This window comes from Erinaceus europaeus, chromosome 16, assembly GCF_950295315.1.
Source record: "Erinaceus europaeus chromosome 16, mEriEur2.1, whole genome shotgun sequence".
Lineage (NCBI taxonomy): Eukaryota > Metazoa > Chordata > Mammalia > Eulipotyphla > Erinaceidae > Erinaceus > Erinaceus europaeus.
The window spans coordinates 46190933-46212380 of NC_080177.1; the positions used below are offsets into that span (position 1 = coordinate 46190933).

Sequence of the window (21448 nt, forward strand, 5' to 3'; positions counted from 1 at the left end):
GGACCACCCAGCCATCTGTCTGCAATTTATCAGGCCATCTGTTTTAACTATCTGGTAACAGTATTCCTATGCAGAGGTCATGAGGAGGGCCTGTCCACTGCAGGGTCTGTCAAAATAATTGATGGCCTTCACTGTTTAGGTTCTGTGAGGGGGAAAGGGCAAGGAATTTTCCACCTCACTGGGCAGGAGGGCAAAAAGCAACTATATTTAAACTATTCTAAAAAACTCAAACTCAAAAAGCAACTATACTTATAACTATTCTAGAGTTACTGCCTCTAACATGTATTAGACAAGGACATTAGAGGAGTTAGAAAGTTGATGAAAAAAATTTGTTTAATTATCTTTATTTATTGGATAGAGACAGCCAGAAATCGAGAGGGAAGGGGGAGATAGAGAGGGAGACAGAGAGACACCTGCAGGTCTGCTTCATCACTGGCAAAGCTTTCCCCTTGCAGGTGAGGACCATAGGCTCAAACCTGGGTACTTGCGTAACATGTGCACTCGGCCCAGCGCGCCACCATCCAGCCCCGAAAAAAAATATATATATTGGGGGTAGATAGCATAATGGTTATGCAAAGAGACTCTTATACCTGAGGCTGCCAAGTTCCAGGTTCAATCCCCTACACCACCATAAGCCAGAGCTGAACAGTGCTCTGGTAAAAAAAAGAAAAAAAAAATATATATATATACATATATATATGCATATATATAAAATATTTATCAATTTTCCTTTTTGTTGTCCTTGTTTTATGGTGTTATTATTTTTATTGATGTCGTTATTGTTGGATAGGGTAGAGAGAAATCAAGAGAGGAGGGGATGACAGAGTGGGGGAGAAAGATAGACACCTGCAGACCTACTTCACTGCTTGTGAGTCAACCCCCCTGCAGGTGGGGAGCTGGGTGCTTGAGTCAGGATCCTTACCCTGGTCCTTCTGCTTTGCGCCTTGTGTGCTTAACCTGCTGCACTACCGCCCTACTTCCCTATTTTAACTTTTTTTTTTTTTTTTCCAGAGCACTGCTCAGCTCTGGCTTATGGTGGTGTGGGGCATTGAATCTGGGACTTTGCTCACTCCTGTGATTATTTCCTTAACTAGTGTTTGGATGTTGACCTCATTATTTTGTGGTTCAACCTTTTGGGGGGCTTTTAGTTGGACTCTTGTCCTGGTTCATTTCCCCAATATTTCTTCTTGTTGGTTTAACCATTTTATATAGTATTTTATGATGTCCCTCTTTCAGTACTTTTCAAATTACAGATCACTCTTACCTGGATTGACTTGTGTCTAAGTAAGGTAATTAAAGGGTTTACAGTTGTGGAAGTTGATTGTTGTTTCAATAGTATTTTAATCTCTGAGTTGGAGCTCAGTTTCTTAAAAGCCTCTCTTTTTTTTCTTCCCTGTAGGCTATGGGAGGCTTTTAAACTATAAGTAGGCTTCTTAGCTTAATCACTGACTCCTGACCAAGAGATAAAGCAGGGTGGGGCAGAGATAATCCAGTGGTTATGCAAAGAGACTTTCACAGCCCCACTGCTAGGCCACCTAGGTATAGATCTTCTCCTGAGTTTCCTGGTTGGTTCTCTGTCCCCTGGTGTCAGCACAGGGCCTCCCTGCCACTGCTGCATATTCTGAGGGCAGTAGCAATGGGGACTCACAGCTGCATTTGATGAGTCTCAGGGGAGTCCTCTCCTCTCTTCAGCCATCCCCTTGTTGGTGAAACAGACTGGAGGCGGTGTCTCAGCTGGTAGACTGCCGGACTGTTAACCAGCCACTTAATCTCTCCCTAGGTTCCTCTCTGTCCATGAGCCACAGGTGTTTGCACTCACCGGTGATTTGGTATGTTCCTGACGTCGCTCTAGTGCTGTCTTATTGCTGTTCCAGGTGGTCTCCTTTAGTATTCCTAGTTGAACTGGGAGAGGAGAGGAGAGAAACACATCTGCTACTGCTCTGTAGCCCCGCCTCGAACCTGGGACTCTTTGGAGCCTCAGGAGTGGCCAGTTATTTTTTCTAAAGATTTTATTTCTTTTTTAAAAAACATGTTATTTATTTATTAATGAGAAAGATAGGAGGAGAAAGAGAAAGAACCAGACATCACTTCTGGCACATGTGCAGCCAGGGATTGAACTCAGGACCTCATGCTTGAGAGTCCAATGCTTTATCCACTGTGCCACCTCCTGGACCACTTTTCTTTTTCTTTTTTCTTTTTTGTCTCCAGGATTATTGCTGTGCCTACACTATGAATCCACTGCTCCTGGAGGCCATTTTTTCTTAAATTTTTATTATTATTATTATTAATGAAAAAAATAGGAAGATAGAGAGAGAACCAGATACCACTCTGGTACATGTGCTGCCAGGGATTGAACTCAAGACCTAAAGCTTGAGAGTCCAATGCTTTATCCACTGTGCCACCTCCTGGAACATATGGAGGCCTTTTTTTTCCCCCCTTTTCCTTGCCCTTGTTTATCGTTGTTGTTATTATTATTGTTATTGCTGTCATTGTTGGATAGGACGGAGAGAAATTGAGAAAGGAAGGGAAGACAGGAGGAAAGATGGACACTTGCAGACCTGCTTCACAGCTTGTGAAGCGACCACCCTGCAGGTGGGGAACTCCTTTACACTGGTCCTTGCACTTCGCACGCAACATGTGTGCTTAACCTGCTGCACTACTGCTCGGCCCCCAGATTTTATTTATTAATAAGAAATATGACCTTACAAGCAGTATTAGAAGGGAGTTGGTGGTAGCACAGTGGGTTAAGCACATGTGGTGCAAAGCACAAGGACCAGTTAGGATCCTGATTCCAGCCCCTGGCTCCCCACCTGCAGGGGAGTCGCTTCACAGGCGGTGAAACAGGTCTGCAGGTATCTCTCTGTCTCTCTTTCTCCCTATCTCCCCCTTCTCTCTCTATTCTGTCTCTATCCAATAACAAATTTAAAAAATGAAAAAAAAAAAACAACAAGCAGTGTTAGAAAAAATAGTGCTAGGACCAAAGCCTTTTAAAATTTTTATTGATTTAATTAAAGGAGCACTAGCTTATGTTGGTTTTGGGGATTGAATCTGGGAGCACAGAACTTCAGGCATGAAACTCTTTTTCATAACCAAGGCTATTTCCCCAGCCCTGAAACTTTTTAAAATGTTATTTATTTATTTTAATTTTTTAAAATCTTTATTTATATGCTGGATAGAGACAGTCAGAAATTGGGGGGCCAGGTGGTGGCGCACCTGGTTGAGCGCACACATTACAATGCACAAGGACTCAGGTTCGAGGCCCTGGTCCCCACCTCCAAGGGGAAAGCTTCACAAGTGGGGAAGCAGGGCTGCAGGTGTCTCTCTGTCTCTCACCCTCGCTATCCTTCCCTTCCCTCTCAATTTCTGACTGTCTCTATACAATAAATAAATAAAGATAATACAAAAAAAATTTAAGAAATTGAGAGGGAAGGGGGTGATAGGGAGAGACACAGAGAGACATCTGCAGCCCTGCTTCCCCACTTGTGAAGTTTCCCCCTGCAGGACCCAGGGGCTCGAACCTGGGTCCTTGTGCACTGTAACGTGTGCACTCAACCAGGTGTGCCACCACCCGGTCCCCTTGAAACTTTTTAATAGAGGGAGAGAGAAAGAGACTCCATAGCACAAAAGCTTCCTTCAGAGTTGTGGGGGCTAGGCTCAAATCAGAGTGGCTCACATGACAGAACAGCACACTATGCAAATGAGGTATTCCACCAACCCAAGAACTTAAGTCTATCTTCCTTCCTTTTTTTCTTCCTCCAGGGTTATTGCTGCCCAGCGCCAGCACTACAAATCCACTGCTTCTGGAGGCCATATTTTTTCCGTTGTTGTTGCTGCTGTTTGTTGAATAGGACAGCGAAATTGAGACAGCAGGGGAAGACAGGGGGAGAGAAAGAAAGACACCAGCAGACCTGCTGCACCTCTTGTGAAGCACACCTTCCATCCCCGCCCTTCAGGTGGGGAAGGGGGCTGGAACTGGGATTCTTGACCAGGTCCTTGTGCTTCACACTATGCAGGCTTAACCCGGTGCGCTACCGCCTGGCCCGGATTCTTTTTAAAAAAAGAAATTTGGAAGTCTGGCGGTAGCATAGTTGGCGTGAAGCACAAGGACCCGAATAAGGATCCCAGTTGGAGCCCTCCAGCTCCCCACCTGCATGGGAGTCGCTTCACAGACGATGAAGCAGCTCTGAAGGTGTCTCTTTCTCTCCCCCTCTCTGTCTTCCCCTCCTCTCTCCGTTTCTTTCTGTTCTAACAATGATGACATCAATAGCAACAACAATAATAACTACAACAATAATAATAAAAAAAAGAGCAACAGTGCTCCGGAAGGTGGCGCAGTGGATAAAGCATTGGACTCTAAAGCTTGAGGTCCTGAGTTCAATCCCTGGCAGTACATGTACCAGATTGATGTCTGGTTCTTTCTCTCTGTCCTTTTTTTTTTTTTTTAATCTTTATTTTTATTTATTGGATAGAGGCAGTCAGAAGTCTAGAGAGAAGGGAGTGATAGGGAGAGAGACAGAAAGACAACTGCAGCCCTGCTTCACCATTCGTGAAGCTTTCCCCCTGCAGGTGGGGACTGGGGCTCGAACCTGGGTCCTTGGGCACTGTAACATGTGCGCTCAACCAAGTGCGCCACCATTAGGCTCCTCTCTCTGTCCTTCTATCTTTCTCTTTAATAAATAAATAAAATCTTAAAAAAAAAAAAGAGCAACAGAAGGGAAAATAAGTAAATATAAAAAATAGAAAAATTTTTGTGGGAGTCAGGCGGTAGTGCAGTGGGTTAAGCGCAGGTGCCGCAAAGCGCAAGGACTGGAGTAAGGATCCTGGTTCGAGCCCCCGGCTCCCCACCTGCAGGGGAGTCGCTTCACAGGTGGTGAAGCAGGTCTGCAGGTGTCTGTCTTTCCTCCCCCTCTGTCTTCCCCTCCTCTCTCTATTTCTCTCTGTCCTATCCAACAACGACGACATCAATAACAATAATAATAACTACAATAAAAAAAGAATTTTTTTTTATTTATTTGATAGAAACAGCCAGAAATTAAGAGAAAGGAGGAGATACCAGTGCAGTAGTCTGGCATATGTGCCACCAGAGATTGAGTTTAGGCAATCCCCCACACCACCATAAACCAGAGTTGAGCAGTACTCTGGTTTAAAAAAAAAAGGCAGGGGTAGATAACATAATGGTTATGCAAACAGAATCCCATGCCTGAGGCTCCAAAGTCCCAGGTTCAATCCCCTGCTCTACCATAAATCAGAGCTGAGCAGTGTTCTCATTAAAAAAAAAAGAAAAAGAAAAAGTAAAAGGGAGTTGTGTGGGTGGTAGCTAGTGGGTTAAGCGCAGGTGGCGCAAAGCTCAAGGACCTGCATTAGGATCCCGGTTCGAGCCCCAGCTCCCCCACCTGCGGGGGAGTGAAGTAGGTCTGCAGGTGTCTATCTTTCTCTCCCCCTCTCTGTCTTGCCCTCCTCTCTCCATTTCTCTCTGTCCTATCCAACAATGATGACAAAACAAGGGCAACCAAAAAAAAGGGAATAAATAAATATAAAAAAAAAAAACAGGGCAGGGGTAGATAGCATAATGGTTATGCAAATAGACTCTCATGTCTGAGGCTCTAAAGTCCCAGGTTCAATCCCCTGCACCACCATAAACCAGAGCTGAGCAGTGCTCTGTTAAAAAATAAACCAATAAAAATTAAAAAAACAAGCAAACAAGGGCAACAAAAGGAAATAAATATTAAAAAAAAAAAAAAAGATTGAGTTTAGGACCTCCTGCTTTGAAGTCCAAAGCTTTACCACTACAGAACCTATGGGTTTGGTCTGGGAGGTGGCACAGTGGATAAAGCATTGAACTCTCAAGCATGAGGTCCTGAATTCAATCCCTGGCAGCACATGTGCCATAGTGATGTCTGATACTGTCTCTCCTTTCTGTCTCATTAATAAATAAAATATTTAAAAATGAATGAATAAATAAATAATAATAAAGAATCTAAGTATATCAATTCACCCTCCTTTAAAAGGGAAAAGTGAAAAAAAAAAAAAAAGGGAAAAGTGGAGGGGGTCTGCATGATTGGGGTGGTCTGTATGTCCTTGCTAATTTATCTTTGGGGTAAAAGTTTCAAGAACATTCCATTCTTATCTTCCAGGAAGCAAGCAGTTTTTACAGAAACTAAATGGACAAGTTAACATATAGCTGAGAGAGCTGGGGTAACAGGGTATGCAGTTTCAAGATAAACATTCATATCCGCCAGGTGCGGAGCTGAAACAATTAGTGCATTAGTGTAATTTCATCTAGTTTCTCAGAAATTTTCTCTATTTCAATGAACTGGTCTAAATTTGGAGAATTCTATTTTCTCACAAAGGTCTCAAATTCAATCCCCAGTGCCACTACCATAAACCAGATCTGAACAGTGCACTGGTAAAAAAAAAAAAGGGGGGGGTGAAGGCTGGGTAGTAGTGCAGCTGGTTGCACGCACATGGTGTAAAGCACAAGGATTGGACAGTGTGTAAGGTTCTCCGTTCAAGCCCCTGGCTACCCACCTGAAGGGGTTCACTTCACAAGCGGTGAAGCAGATCTGTAGGTGTCCTGAACTGCCCCTGCGGCTACAGACAGACTATGACCCACATAGTCAACGACTGCCACCTCTCCAGGTGACTGGCTACGGAAGAAGGGCAAACGCTAGAAGAAGAAGGTGTCCTTCTCTTCCACTCTGTCTTCGGGTCCTCTCTCAATTTCTCTCTGTCATATCCAACAAAGACAGCAATAATCCACTAATAATATATATTTGGACAAACTAAAGAAAAAATATGTATCTGTGTTTTATTTTAGAATAATCAGGTCACCAGCATTTGATGACAGGGTTATATAATTTATATAATTCTTCTATTCTTTTTAAAATTTTTAAAAATATTTATTTATTTTCCCTTTTGTTGCTCTTGTTTTATTGTTGTAGTTATTATTGTTGTTATTGATGTTGTTGTAGTTGGATAGGACAGAGAGAAATGGAGAGAGGAGGGGAAGACAGAGAGGGGGAAAGAAAGATAGACACCTGCAGACCTGTTTCATCATCTGTGAAGCGACTCCCCTGCAGGTGGGGAGCCCGGGGCTTGAACCAGGATCCTTACACAGGTCCTTGCGCTTTGTGCCACGTGCACTTAATCTGCTGCGCTACCACCCAACTCCCCTTCCTACTCTTCTTTTATTTATTTGTTTATTATTGGATAGAAACAGAGAGAAATTGACAGAGAAGGGGGAGATAGAGAGACAGAAAGATGCCTGCAGACCTGCTTTTTAATTTTATGTAGTCCCATAGGTTTATGCTTGCCTTAGTCTTCTTTGTAATTTGGATAGGAGGAGAGACAGACATTCTGGTACATGTGCGCTGGGGATTGAACTCAGGACCTTGTGCTTGAGAGTCTACTGAGCCACCTCCTGGACCACCAGTGTCCTTTTTTGCTTTTTTTTTTTGTATCTTTCATAGGTAAAATATAATAAGATTATACTTTATTGTTATTATTATTTTTAAAATACAAGTAGGGACTTTATTATTATTTTATTTTACAAAATTACATATTAACAGTTGTTTAAATCCTCACCATTCCCATCACCAGAGTTCTGAATCTTCAGTCTCCCTGCTGCAAGCCACCACAGTTGCCCCAAGGTTGTAGACATGAGCCAACCATTATCTCTACAACTATCTTTCTTCATTTTTACATAATTGGCTTTTTTTTCTTCCTGATCCAATCTTCTCTTACCCTCCAAGCCATTCATGACAACATTACCACCTCCATGTCCCTCTCCTTTTCCTTCTCTCTCTCTGGGTACTGATGGAACTGAATCTTCCACCTATCACTTCCCCCTCACTGGGAGTATGGATCACTGTTGTTTTTAGGGTGCAGAAGGTAAGAGTCCAAAATATTAAAAAAAAAAAATTGGGTGATCCGGGAGGTGGTGCAGTGATAGCTTAATCACTGACTCCTGACCAAGAGATAAAGCAGGGTGTGGCAGAGATAATCCAGTGGTTATGCAAAGAGACTTTCACAGCCCCTCAGCTATGCCATGGAGGTATAGGTCTTCTCCTGAGTTTCCCGGCTAGATCTCTGTCCCCTGGTGTCCCTCCCTGTTGCTGCTCCAGATTCTGAGGGTAGTGGCAATGGAGACTCAGAGTTGCACTTGGTGAGTCTCTGGGGAGTCTTCTCCTCCCTTCAGCTGTCCCCTTGTTGTGGAGCAGACTGGAGGTGGTGTCTCCACTGATAAACTGTTGAACTGTTAGCAGTCACTTAATCTCTCCTTAGACCCCTCTCTCCTCTCTGTCACCAGCCACACGTGTTTGTACTCCCGGGTGATTTACTGGGTTCCTGTGGTCATTCTAGTCCTGTCTTGTTTTGGTCCGGGTGGTCTCCTTTGGTATTCCTAGTTGATCCGGGAGAGGAGAGGAGAGGAAAGGAGAGGTGAGGAGAGGAGAGGAGAGGAGAGAAAGGGATCTGCTGCTGGTAGCTCCGCCTCCCAATTTTTATTTCTTTAAACACTCCACATACAGTTTTCCAAAGGGGCTGTACCAGTTTGCATTCCAACCATCAATGTACCAAAAAATGTTTAAACAGCATATATATGTATATGTATATGCGTAAAATATGTACATATACATACATATTTTATTTTATTTATTTATTTTTTAAAGTGTAATGAAAATATTTTATTTATTAATGAGAAAGGAGAAGAGAGAGAAAGAACCAGACATCACTCTGGTATATGTGCTGCTGGGGATTGAACTCAGGACCTCATGCTTGAGAGTCGGATACTTTATTCACTGCGCCAACTCCCAGACCACTGGTCTTGATTTTATCGTTGTATTGGATCACACTTATTTATTTATTTATTTATTTATTTTACCAGAGCACTGATCAGCTCTGGTTTATGGTGGTGCAGGGGATTGAACCTGAGACTTTGGAGCCTCAGGCTTGGCAGTCTGCATAACCATTATGCTGTCTACCTCTGCCCTTGATTTATTTATTAAACCCACTCGGTCATGAACAATCTTTTAAAAAAATATTTATTTATTCCTTTTTTTTTTTTGCCCTTGTTTTACTGTTGTAGTTATTGTTGTTATTGCTATTGATTTCGTCGTTGTTGGATAGGACAGAGAGAAATGGAGAGAGCAGGGGAAGACAGAGAGAGAGGGAGAGAGCAGGGGAAGACAGAGAGAGAGGGAGAGAAGGAGAGACATCTGCAGTTTGGGTTCAAAATGAGTTCATATTGTAAAAAAAAATCTTGGATTAACACATCTGTTGCTGCACTTTTAGAGACCTTTGTAGTTTTATCTAAAAACTTTGTAAGTGACGAAGTTAGATATCTTTCAGATATTGAATAGCATTTACATTACACCTTTACTTGTTTCTCACATTAAATTCAGTCAACTAAATATAAATATAAAACACACCAAGTGAAAACAGAACAAAATCCTTCCATCATTTTTCTGGTATGGTATCGGTATATTCTAGGACTGTCAATTAAAACTAACCCAAACAGTGGGAGTCGGGCAGTAGCGCGGCGGGTTAAGTGCACATGGAGCAACGACCAGCATAAGGATCCGGTTCAAGCCCCCGGCTCCCCACCTGCAGGGGAGCCGCTTCACAGGTGGTGAAGCAGGTCTGCAGGTGTCTTTCTCTTCCCCTCTGTCTTCCCCTCCTCTCTCCATTTCTCTCTGTCCTACCCAACAACGACGACATCAACAATAACAACAACAACAATAAAAAAGGGCAACAAAAGGGAAAAGAAATTAAATATAAAAAAAAGTTAAAAAAACACTAACAGAACCTCCCAAACAGAACCTCCTACCGTTGATTCCTACTTACTACAACAGACCTGAAGTTATGTTGCAAAAGTATTCCAGTAGGTGTCAGTGCTAAACAGTTAAAAATTCTCTTTTCGAAGGTCAAATTTTAATTTAGAAGGATGTAAAATAATAAGATGACGAAGATAAGACAAGAGGTTAAAAACATCTTGGGTAAGTAACTGAAGTCTCAAAAGAGACAGGGTCTCGCTATATTGCCCAGGCTGGAGTGCAGTGGCTATTCACAGGCGCGATCCCACTACTGATCAGCACGGGAGTTTTGACCTGCTCCGTTTCCGACCTGGGCCGGTTCACCCCTCCTTAGGCAACCTGGTGATCCCCCGCTCCCGGGAGATCACCATATTGATGCCGAACTTAGTGCGGACACCCGATCGGCATAGCGCACTGCAGCCCAGAACTCCTGGGCTCAAACGATCCTCCAGCCTCAGCCTCCCAAGTAGCTGGGACTACAGGCGCGCGCCACCACGCCCGGCGAGCGAACCTCTGAGCTCTGGGTTACTAGAAGCTGAGCTTGCTGTGACGTCATCGATGATGACACCGAGGGAGGTGCCTGAAACTGTTCAATTATCCAATAAAGGCCCAGTGATAGTGCGCGTGCGCAACCTCTCATTGCATTCTGGGTAACTTGACAAAATTTGAAGAGCGCACGCGTGAATTCATTACTTCCTTTCGCCCTGTTGCACTCGAAAAAGCGGGATGGGTCATCAGCAGCTCTACTGGAGCCACCCGAGAAAATTCGGCCAGGGTTCTCGCTCTTGGTGAGAAACAGATCGTGGTTTTAGCGACGGGTTGCTGTGAGGCGGGCGGGTGCTGGAATTGTAATGTAGAATCTCCGACTGGCGGCGGCGCGAGAGGCGGGTGGGACTGAACCGGTGAGTGCCGCCATTACAGACCTCTGATGGGTCGCTGAGGACAGAAAGTGTGAAGTGCGGGTGCTTTAAGATAGATGGAGTGATGCCATTTCTGTTCTTACAGCCGAGTCTGCTCAAACCGGCACGGTCTGATCCGGAAATACGGCCTCAACATGTGTCGTCAGTGTTTCCGCCAGTACGCGAAGGACATTGGATTCATTAAGGTGCGGGTCCGCACAGGCCGTGCTCCCCTATTGTTGGCAGCAGAGAATGTGCGGGGTTCCTTAGTCTGAACGTACCGCCATTTCAGATAGGTCGTAGTGACGCTGAGATTCTGGCAGTCAGAACTTGAAAGTAGTCCCTTTATACTATGCAGTGTTATACGAAGTACACAATATTAGATTGGACATCTTTTATAATCGTACGCTTCCATCCGAGTATACAAGTCTGTCGCTTATAGGGAATGTTGCTTGCATCCTGTATTCCCTTTAGTTAGTTTGGAACCAAGTATCCTTCTAAGTATACAGCCAAGCGTAATTAGTTTCTTTATGGCTTTGTTAAAGTCACTTGGGACTTTCTACCTATAAAAAAAAAAAAAGCAGAGTTGGGAGCCGGGCGGTAGCACAGCGGGTTAAGCGCACGTGGCACGAAGCGCAAGGACCAGCATAAGGAGCCCATTTGAGCCCTTCAGGGAAGTCGCTTCACAAGCGGTGAAGCCGGCCCCTCTCTGTCTTACCCATCTCTCCATTTCTCTCTGTCCTATCCAACAACGATAACATCAATAACAATAAAACATTACTACAACAATAAAACAAGGGTAACAAAAGGGAATAAAAAGAAAAGGCGGAGTTAAAATTTTTATGTACAAAATGGCTCTTGTAAATCACTTTGTTGAAGTCTTTCCTGTGAAAATAATACATCATTCATTTCTAAAATATATTTTTATTCACTAGGATGTTAAATGTCCATTTATCACAAATAGATTCTTGTGTTTATATGAAGTCACTTGTCGGGGAAAGAGACCTATTTTTAAACTTAAAGCTTTATCGGAATAAATGCAGTCTTGGTGTTACAATGTGGACAAGGTCAAACCAGGCAACTCTAGGTTGTATGCTACAGATAAGAGAATTGGACCCACTCACTAACTTGTACCTGGTTTCTCAGGAATGATTGTTACAGTAGTGACAATTACTTGGTTATCAAAACAATAGGTGTCTAGCTAGCAATTAGTTACCTAATTGCAAGCACCATGTCCTGTTTTGATTTGTTATTAAGTGAAATTTCTATGGGAAATGACAATACCAGATTTCAGTCCAGGTCAGGGTTTGTATAAGTACTGAAGTAAAGTAAAACCCCAGTTATGTTTCTGGCTTATATAATGCAGCTTTTGTGAGAATAAAAGTATTTTTTTTAATCTTTTAAATTAACTCATTTCTTATCTCTTTTTTTTCTAGTTGGACTGAGTGTACTTCCTGGAATTGGCCATTCAAGACATTTACAGTAGAAATGACATCTCTGTACATAAAATAAAAATAACTTCAGTTATGAGTGTTTCAGTGTGAGTCAATTCAGATATTAGAATTCTTTCTATAATTTAGGTATTTAATACCTCGGAATCTGAAGGTGTCTCAATATTATGAGCAGAGGCTTCACATTCAAACAATTCCCTCAGTCCACAATGGACCATACAGGGACAGTCCTCTGGTTTTCTACATAAACATACTTTAATAAAAATATGTTTATGAGAAGGCAGGGATAGATAGCATAATGGTTACACCAGAGGATCCAAAGCCCCAGGTTCAATCCCCTACACGACCACAAGCCAGAGCTGAGCAGTTCTCTGGTAAGAGATAAATGGTGGTCTGTGAGGTAGCACAGTGAATTAGCATTGGAATCTTCAACATGAGGTCCCAAGTTTAATCCCTGACAGTGATGTTTGTGGGACTTGGTGCATACTGATGAAGAATGCATAATAGTCTTGAAAGCCAGTGAGAGGCTGAATGTAAATGTGGAGGCAACTGCTGGAAGGGTGTCTCAGTGATAGGATGCTGGGTGTGAAAAGTGTTTTTCAGTTTATTGCTGGAGTAGGAAGGCTCCCAGTAACTTTTTTGATAACTTTTGGATAGGACAGGATGGGGAGAAAAAGACACCTGCAGACCTGCTTCACCTGTGAAGTGACCCCTCCCTCCCATCCCCTGCAGGTGGGGAGCCAAGGGCTTGAACCTGGACCCTGTGCTTTGCCCATTACACTACTGTCCAGCCTCCCTCCCGGTAACTTTCTCCCCCTGGTTGTGGTTAAATTCAGATTTCCTAAAGACAACCAAGTGAAAAATTAGTGTACTTTCTCAGAATTAGAATTTAGGGTGGACACATTTTAGGAGCAAAGGGTCCTAAAAATGGGTAAATCATTTTTGTTGTAACCCGTAGTCTGACAAATGGTAGCTGTCATAGGCTTCAAGGGAGGATTTAACTTTCAGTGATGGAGTGAGGCTAATCTACAAAAACTTGTATTTTTTTCCTTTATTGGGGGATTAATGTTTTACATTTGACAGTGAATACAGTAGTTTGTACATGCATAACATTTCTCAGTTTTTAATGTATTTTATAGAGAGGAAAAACTAGAACACTGTTCAGCTCTGGTTTGTGGTGGTGTGGGGGATTGAACCTGGGATTTTGGGTCCTCAGGCAGGAGAGGCTTTTGCATAACCATTATGCTATCTCCAGAGAGAAAGATACATGGAGAACAGAGCACTGCTTGACTGGTTTATGGTGGTGCTCGGTAGAACCTCAGGCATAAATCTCTACATAATCGATTAGCCATCTACGGCCCATCCCACCTAGACAAAGTTTTTTTTTTTTTTTTTTGTTTTACCAGAGCACAAAGGGAGCCACAGGGAAAACTAGGTTCATTGTTGAGTCCTAAATGTGATGAGCAGTTCTTTTTTAAAAGAATTTATTCCCTTTTGTTGCCCTTGTTTTTCATTGTTGTAGTTATTATTGTTATTGATGTCATCGTTGAAGACGGGGAGAGAAAGATAGACACCTACAGACCTGCTTCACCGCCTGTGAAGCGACTCCCACTGCAGCTGGGGAGCCGGGTGATCCTTACACGGGTCTTTGTGCTTTGTGCCACGTGTGCTTAACCACTGTACTACCGCCTGACTCCCTGTTTACAGTTTTTTATTCAGCATTGTCCTGGATATAGATCATTTGGTTAAATAATTTATACAAAACCACACTGCAAATAAAGCCTGCTTGGGCTAAATGACTACCACACACGGCTAATACTCAGTGCAAGGAAGGGAAGACAGGTTCTCAGTGATTGGCTGAGGCAAGAGCTATCACAGTCCCAATGAGAAAGACTGCACTGCAGGCTCCTGTAGCCAAGAAAGATTTTGCAGAACAGGTAGGCACTGCTGGGGCCTATTAAGTTTATCAGGAAGTTTGGTGTGTGTGTTGTGTGAGGGTGGAGGCAGGAAGCCAATTTAGTTTGGGAAAGGAATTGAAACCTGTGCATAGTGAGGATAACTTAATAGTTAACACTTAAAAAAATAGCTAACACGGAGGCTTTCTCTATGCCCGGTACATTTGTAAGCACTCTAAATGTATAAGATTTTTTTATATTTCATTTATTACTAGATAGACAAATTGAGAGTGGAGGGAGAGGGATAGAGACAGACATCTGTAGCCCTGTTTCATTCATGAAGCTTTCCCCCTGCAGGTGGGGACCAGGGACTTGAACCTGTGTCCTTGCACACTGTAAAGTGTGTGCTTAACCAGGTGTGCCACTGCCTGTCCCCTAGATTTTATTTATTAATAAGAAAGAGACAAAACTAGAACATCAATCTGGCATTCACAGTGCCTGTGATCAAATTCAGAATTTAATGCTTGAAGGTCCATGACTTTATCCACTGTACCACCTCTCAGTGGTGGTGCATACTGTCTTACTTAATACATGTGACCAGTTATTATCCTCATGAGAAATGAAGCTCAAGGAGTTAGGTCACTTGCTTTGAACTGGTTCTGAGACCCATTTTCTGAACTGCCAGCCCTTTATAGGTGAAAAATGGGTGATGAGAACTTTGAGGAAGGAGCTACAGAGCTGCCTTGGAAAAATTGAACTCAGTGGAAAATTCCTGGGAAGTCTATTCATGCAACATTTCTTGAAATCCAGGCTAAAATTTACAAGAACATTAAAAAAAATTATATTTAAGTCATCAGATAAAGCAGCTCTAGGGGGGTAGGCACACCAGGTTAAGCTCACATAGTACTAAGCGCAAGGATCATCTTGCACAAGGATCCAGGTTTGAGCCAGTGTCTTTTATTTTACCCTCTGGCTTATGGTGCAGGGGACTGACCTAGGACTTTGGGGCCTCAGGTATTGTAAGGGCTTGACCTGAGGAACTCCATCTTGGCCTCCTGGTGACCCTGCCAGTGGAGCTTCATCCTGGCCTCCTAGTGACCCTGCCAGTACCAGTCAACTCCAGGAAAATTTTTGGCTCACTAGAGTGCGCATTATACCTACAAAATATCTTAAGAATGAGGGAGTAGCGGGTGTGGGTTTCACGGAGAAGGTGTAGAGGGTCAAAAGGCAGTGTTCTAAAATTAACTGCCTATATTAGCTTCCTGCTTGCTTGCGAAAGCTGTTTTTTGGTTTTTTTTTTTAAAGATTTTTATTTTTATTTATGAGAAAGATAGGAGGAGAAAGAACCAGACATCACTCTGGCACATGTGCTGCCAGGGATCAAACTGGGGACCTCATGCTTGAGAGTCCAAAGTTTTATCAGTGCGCCACCTCCCGTACTATGAAAGCTGTGGTTTTTGCCCTTATAATCAGCTGTGTAACAAAGGCTGACACTGCTCTCTCTGAACAGCACTTTTCTGGAGAGACAGGCCCAGCTGGGAAATAAAGACTCATAACTAGGCTGAATATAGAGTTTGAATTATCAGATACTGTCTGTTTTAGTAGCAAAAGAGTAAAGCATTCATTCTTGATTAAGAAAAAAAAAAAGATGGGTGGAGGGTAAATAGCATAATGGTTATGCAAAAACAGACATGCCTGAGGCTTTGAAGTCCCAGGTTCAATCCCCCCTGCACCACCATAAACCAGAGCTGAACAGTGCTCTGGTAAAAAAAAGAAAAAGATTATTTGCCTTTGTTCTCTTTCCCCAAGGAACACACTGTTTTCACTCATTAATAGTAGCACTTTGCATTTGTGTAAAGAGATTGTGTTTCTACTGCAGTAACGGAGTCTAGGGAGCCAGTTTCACTTCTGAATTTGTTGTAGTCCCTGGTAGTTATTTCTCCCTTTTTATATGGCCTGCTGACATTTGCCTTCTCCAATCCATTTCTTGAATGCCCTGATCATAACACAGGTAATCTCACTCTAAACTCTCTCATCTTGGTCACAGTCTTCATGTTTTTCCTTTGTATTTCAGCTAAATCACTGATAATCTGGAATTTTATTCTTTCCACACTATTTGTTGCTGTGTAACAAAATTGCCCAAATTTGGAGGTTTAAAAGGACATTTAGGAGCTGGGTAGTAGTGCAACCAGTAAAGTGTACAAATTGCTGTGTGTGAGGACCCAGGTTTAAGCCCCAGGTCCTCATTTGCAAGGGGGAAGCTTCACTAGCAGTGGAGCAGGCTGCAGGTGTCTCTCTTTCACCCTTTCTTGTTCTACCATAAAAAGGATGAAATGGCTGCCACAAGCAATGAATTCATAGTGGCAAACAGAGTAACTCAATAACCAGCCTTTGTTATCTCAGAGCTTCTGTGGGCCAGGAAGTACCAGTGTGGGGCACACTGGTACAAGATTATTCTCAAGGCTGCAATGAAATGGTTTTAGAGTAGGGCTGCAATCATCTGAAGAACTGGAGGGTCCACATCCAAGATCTCTTTATGACTTTGCCAGGAGACTTGAGTTCTTTGCATGTGGATATGCATAGTAAGAGGTCCAGAGAAAGGGGGAGAAAGTGAGTGTGTCCCATGTGGGAACTCTAATAGTTTTATAACCTGCTCTTGGAAGTGACACTTATCCTTTATTCTATGTGATTGATAAGTCCAGTTCATATTTGCAGAATAACAAAGTTCTACCCTCAAGGGGGAGAGTATTTTGGCCCTGGAGGTGGTGTAGTGGATCTGTCTTGCTTCATGCAATGTCAAGCATCAAGTTCTGAGTTTGATCCCAGTTATTGGATGTGCCAGAGTGCTGCTTTGGATCTCTTTCCCTTCAGAAATAAATAAATACAATTTAAAAGGGAGGAGTATCAGAGAATTCACAAGTGGTGAAGCAGGGCTGCAGATGTTTATCTGTCGCCCTCTCTGTTTCTCCCTCCTTCTCGATTTCTGTCTGTCTCTATCCAGTAAATAAATAATGAGAAGGAGAGAGAAAGAAACCACAGCATTGAAGTTTCTTTTGACATGTTGAGGACTGGGCTTGAACTTGGGTTGTGTACATGGTAAGTCAGAATATTATCCAAGTGCACTATTTTATTGACTCTCAAAATGAATTAAAATAATCACTATTATGTGATAGAAAGAATGAGAGAGTCTGGCGTTAGCACAGTGGGTTAAGTGCACGTGGCGCCAAGCGCAAGGACCGGCATAAGGATCCCAGTTCGAGCCCCCGGTTCCCCACCTGCAGGGGAGTCACTTTCCCCCTTCCTGTCTTCCCCTCCTCTCTCCATTTCTCTCTGTCCTACCCAATAATGATGACAATAACTACAACAATAAAACAACAAGAGCAATAAAAGGGAATAAATAAATATTTAAAAAAAAAGAGAGAGAATGAAAAATAACAGTGCTGGAGCGCCCCTTAATGTGGGGGCCAAGTTTGAATCTGGGTGATGTGGTCATAGTTTTTGGTAGGTCTGTCTAACAGATCCCTCTCGCCACTGTCACTGGTCATCTCCATCAGGAACAACACAATGGACCCCTTTTTGAGCCCCCATAGGACCTTACCCTCAGTGTGGATCAATAATGGTAGGGAATGTTCCATTCTCTGAAGGGAGGTTGGACAACTGCCTTAGGGAGATGGGTCCTGAAATTAGTGCAGCCTGGAATGTTCCTAGCCATAACCTCAGAATGCGATCTCAGATCTATAGGGATGCAGAGGTTACATAGGCTCTTGTGCTGATTATGGGCCCCAGATCAAACCAGTGTTAACAATATTTATATACTTTCCTCATATTTGGGAGCTGTTCTTTTCCCTGATCCAGCTTTCCAGTCCTTTTTCCAAATATGACACCATCTCCTGGGTCCACCTGCATATTAGATGTCAGGTGAAGGCAAGAACTAGTAAAGTCATGGGCCCCTTAGCTTTTTCCAAAACGGAAACCCCAAATCTTCATCTGCAATGTTCTTGCCTTTATGTTCATGATTAGTCAACAATTTGTTCTGCATTATATCTTTTTTTTTTTTAAGAGTTTATTTATTTATTGATGAGAAAGATAGGAGGAAAGGGAGAAAGAACCAGACACCACTATGTGCATGTGCTGCTGGGGCTTGAACTTCAAGTGCCCTATCCACTGCACCACCTCCCAGACCACACTGCATTATATCTTAACTCTTTTTCAGCCACCAGGTTCCAGATGATACCATGATGCCAAACTTACTTCCTTGGGCAGAGGACCCCATCATGTGCCTTGGAGCCCCATCTCCCTGCCCCACTAGGGAAAAGAGAAAGATATATCTGGGAGTATGAATCGACCTGTCAACACCTATGTTCAGCGGGGAAGTAATTACAGAAGCTAGACCTTCCACCTTCTGCACCCCATAATGATCCTGGGTCCATGTTCCCGGAGGGATAAAGAATAGGGAAGCTGGGAGTTGGGCAGTCGGTAGCACAGTGGGTTAAGTGCAGGTGGTGCAAAGCTCAAGGACTGATGTAAGGAACCCAGTTCGAGCCCCTGGCTTCCCGCCTGCAGGGGCGTTGCTTCCCAGGCGGTGAAGCAGGTCTGCAGGTGTCTATCTTTTTCTCCCCTTCTCTTTTGTCCCCTTCTCTCTCCATTTCTCTCTGTCCTATCCAACAACAACCACAACAACAAGGGCAACAAAAGGAAATAAATAAGAATAAGAAAAAAAAAGGCATAAGGAAGCTATCGGGGGTCGGGTGGTAGCGCAGTGGGTTAAGTGCCAGTGGCACAAAGTGCAAGGCCTTGTTGTAAGGATCCTCGTTCGAGTCCCCAACTCCCCACCTGCAGCGGGGGTGGCTTCACATGCAGTGAAGCAGGTCTGCAGGTGCCTGTCTTTGTCTCCCCCTCGCTGTCTTCCCCTCCTCTCTCCATTTCTTTCTGTCCTATCCAACAATGACGGCATCAGTAACAACAACAGTAGTCCAGGAGTGATAAAGCTTTGGACTCTCAAGCATGAGGTCCCGAGTTAGATCCCCGGCAGCACATGTGCCAGAGTGATGTCTGGTTCTTTCTCTCTCCTGTCTTTCTCATAAATAAATAAATCTTTAAAAAAAATAACAACAATAACCACAACAATAAAACACCAGGGTAATAAAAAGGGAATAAATTTTTAAAAAGTTTAAAAAAAGAATAGGGAAGCTATCAATGGAGGTGATTGGATATGAAGCTCTGGGGGTGGGCATTGTCTAGAAATGTGCCCCTCTTATCCTGTAGTCTTGTCAATATTTATATCAATAATAAATTGTCAATAAATAAATTGGGGAAAGATCAGCCTAGATTCAGGAGATTAGCTTTTAGTATGGTTCCGTAGCCCCCATGTCCACTTGGTCGATTCCAAATTATATTCCTCCATGAGGATAATTTCTGGAACCATCCGTTCCACCCCGGTTCCATGGCTGCCAGTTCTTAGCAACATCGCCCCGCCAGATATTCGTCGGGATGCGGCATCATCTAAGTTCATTTCCCACGTCTACGCTCGACCGGACCTGCCAATATACGCGGATATCTTCGCCCACCCTGTCCAACGCTTGACGTCTCGTCACCCAATCTGGTCCCCTACGCCTACACTGAACTTCTCTGTTCCAGACAGAGAAACTCTTGGAAACAGAGTTGGCAGTCAGCTGAGGTAAAGAACAAACACCTCATCACAGACCCCTGCAAGCGTCAACCCAGCTTTGACCTAGCACGTTATGATTGGTCCCTCCTCAATCGCTATCGAACAGGCCATGACCGGTGCGCCGCTATGTTCCATCGCTGGGGAGCCAGAGACGACCCGAACTGCCCCTGCGGCTACAGACAGACTATGACCCACTTAGTCAACGGCTGCCACCTCTCCAGATTCAAAGGAGGTCTCGAAACTTTACATCAGGCTCAACCTGATGCTGTTGACTGGCTACGGAAGAAGGGCAAACGCTAGAAGAAGAAGAAGCTTTTAGTTCTACCCTATGATTAACAATGTGAGTGAATTTTTTTTTTAAGAATTTATTTATTTATTCATGAGAAAGGAGGAGAGAAAGAACCAGCAATCACTCTGGTACATGTGCTGCTGGGGATCGAACCCAGGACCTCATGCTTGAGAGTCTAGTGCCTTAGCCACTTCACCACCTCCCGGACCATGTGAGTGAATTTTTTTGTCAAGCAATTTAATCTCTAGGACTAACATGTAAAGGAAAATTTTGTCTTGTGGTATTTAAGGTCAATTCCAATTTTGAAATGGTGAGATCAGGTTTTTTTTTTTTTAAACCTAAGCACCTCAGCTACCAAATTGCAGATGCCAACCTGACTTCCCTGGAACATGATCTCACCAATGTGTCCTGGACCTCACCTCTCCAGAACTCTGCCCCACTAGGGAAAGAGAGAAACAGGCTGGGAGCATGGATTGACCTGCCAACACCCATGTCCAGTGTAGAAGCAATTACAGAAGCCAGACCTTTTCCTATCTGCACCCCATAATGGTCCTGGGTTCATATTCCCAGAGGGATTAAGAATAGGAAAGCTTCCAATGGAGGGGATGGGATATGAGAATTGTGTGGAATTGTAAGACTCTTGTCCTACAGTTTTGTTGATCATTATTAAAGCAATAAAAAAAAGGGGGCAAAGAACTAAACCCCTATAATTTTGTAAAACATTAAATCACGAATAAAAAAAAGAAAATATAAAAAAAATGGTTGGTCTGTTCAGGTGTGAGAAAGAGAATGTGGTTTGCCCAGGTGTGTGTATGTGAAAGAGAAAATGGACAGTCCTCTTTAGTGTGTCTTTAAGAGACAGGCACAAAGTATTTTAACTTTTAACTTTTGATGACGCTGAGGAATTATTCTGATGCAGTCTCCGCCCCCAGGTTTTACCACGCCCTGCGAAATCCTAGCAGTGCCCCCTTCAACCAATCCTGGCCCCACACGTCACCCCTGGTTGTCGCCCAATAAAAGCCCCCTCAACCCCCCCTCGCTCTCTCTGGGCTCTCGGCTCCCCTCTCTCTCTCGGTTCCTTTGGCTCTCTCTCAGATCTCTCTCTCAGATCTCTCTCGCTTCTCTCGCCCCATGGTCAGGTAGTGGGGACGGCCATTGTCGGCTGACTCCACGTGGCCTGAGCCACCGCCCCCCCCATCATATAATAAAGATTTGTGTACCCCACTTGCTCTGGACTTCCTCTCTCTTCTCCGTGGTACAGCCCGACACCTGACCACCACAACAACAACATCTGGCGCCCACCACCACCACAACAATGCCTTTCATGCCTGTTGAAAGCCTAGATCTACCTAAAGCTACCTGCAATATGGATGTCCTTTCACACTACCCCATGACATTTCTGCTAAGTCATGGTATTCAACCAGCCTAGCTTTG

The 21448-nt window shown here is 43.6% G+C and overlaps 1 protein-coding gene and 1 long non-coding RNA gene across 2 annotated transcripts in view; both read left to right on the plus strand.

The window, feature by feature from the left end:
- Window positions 1–21448, plus strand: part of LOC132533451 (uncharacterized) — a 385390-nt gene that overhangs the window by 170724 nt on the left and 193218 nt on the right. The gene's annotated exons all lie outside the window — the stretch shown is intronic.
- RPS29 (ribosomal protein S29) lies at window positions 10440–12238 on the plus strand. The gene is made up of 3 exons (XM_007537755.3): window positions 10440–10600; window positions 10818–10917; window positions 12148–12238. Exons 1-3 carry the CDS (start codon window positions 10539–10541, stop codon window positions 12154–12156), a joined length of 171 nt encoding a protein of 56 aa, XP_007537817.2. The 5' UTR covers window positions 10440–10538; the 3' UTR covers window positions 12157–12238.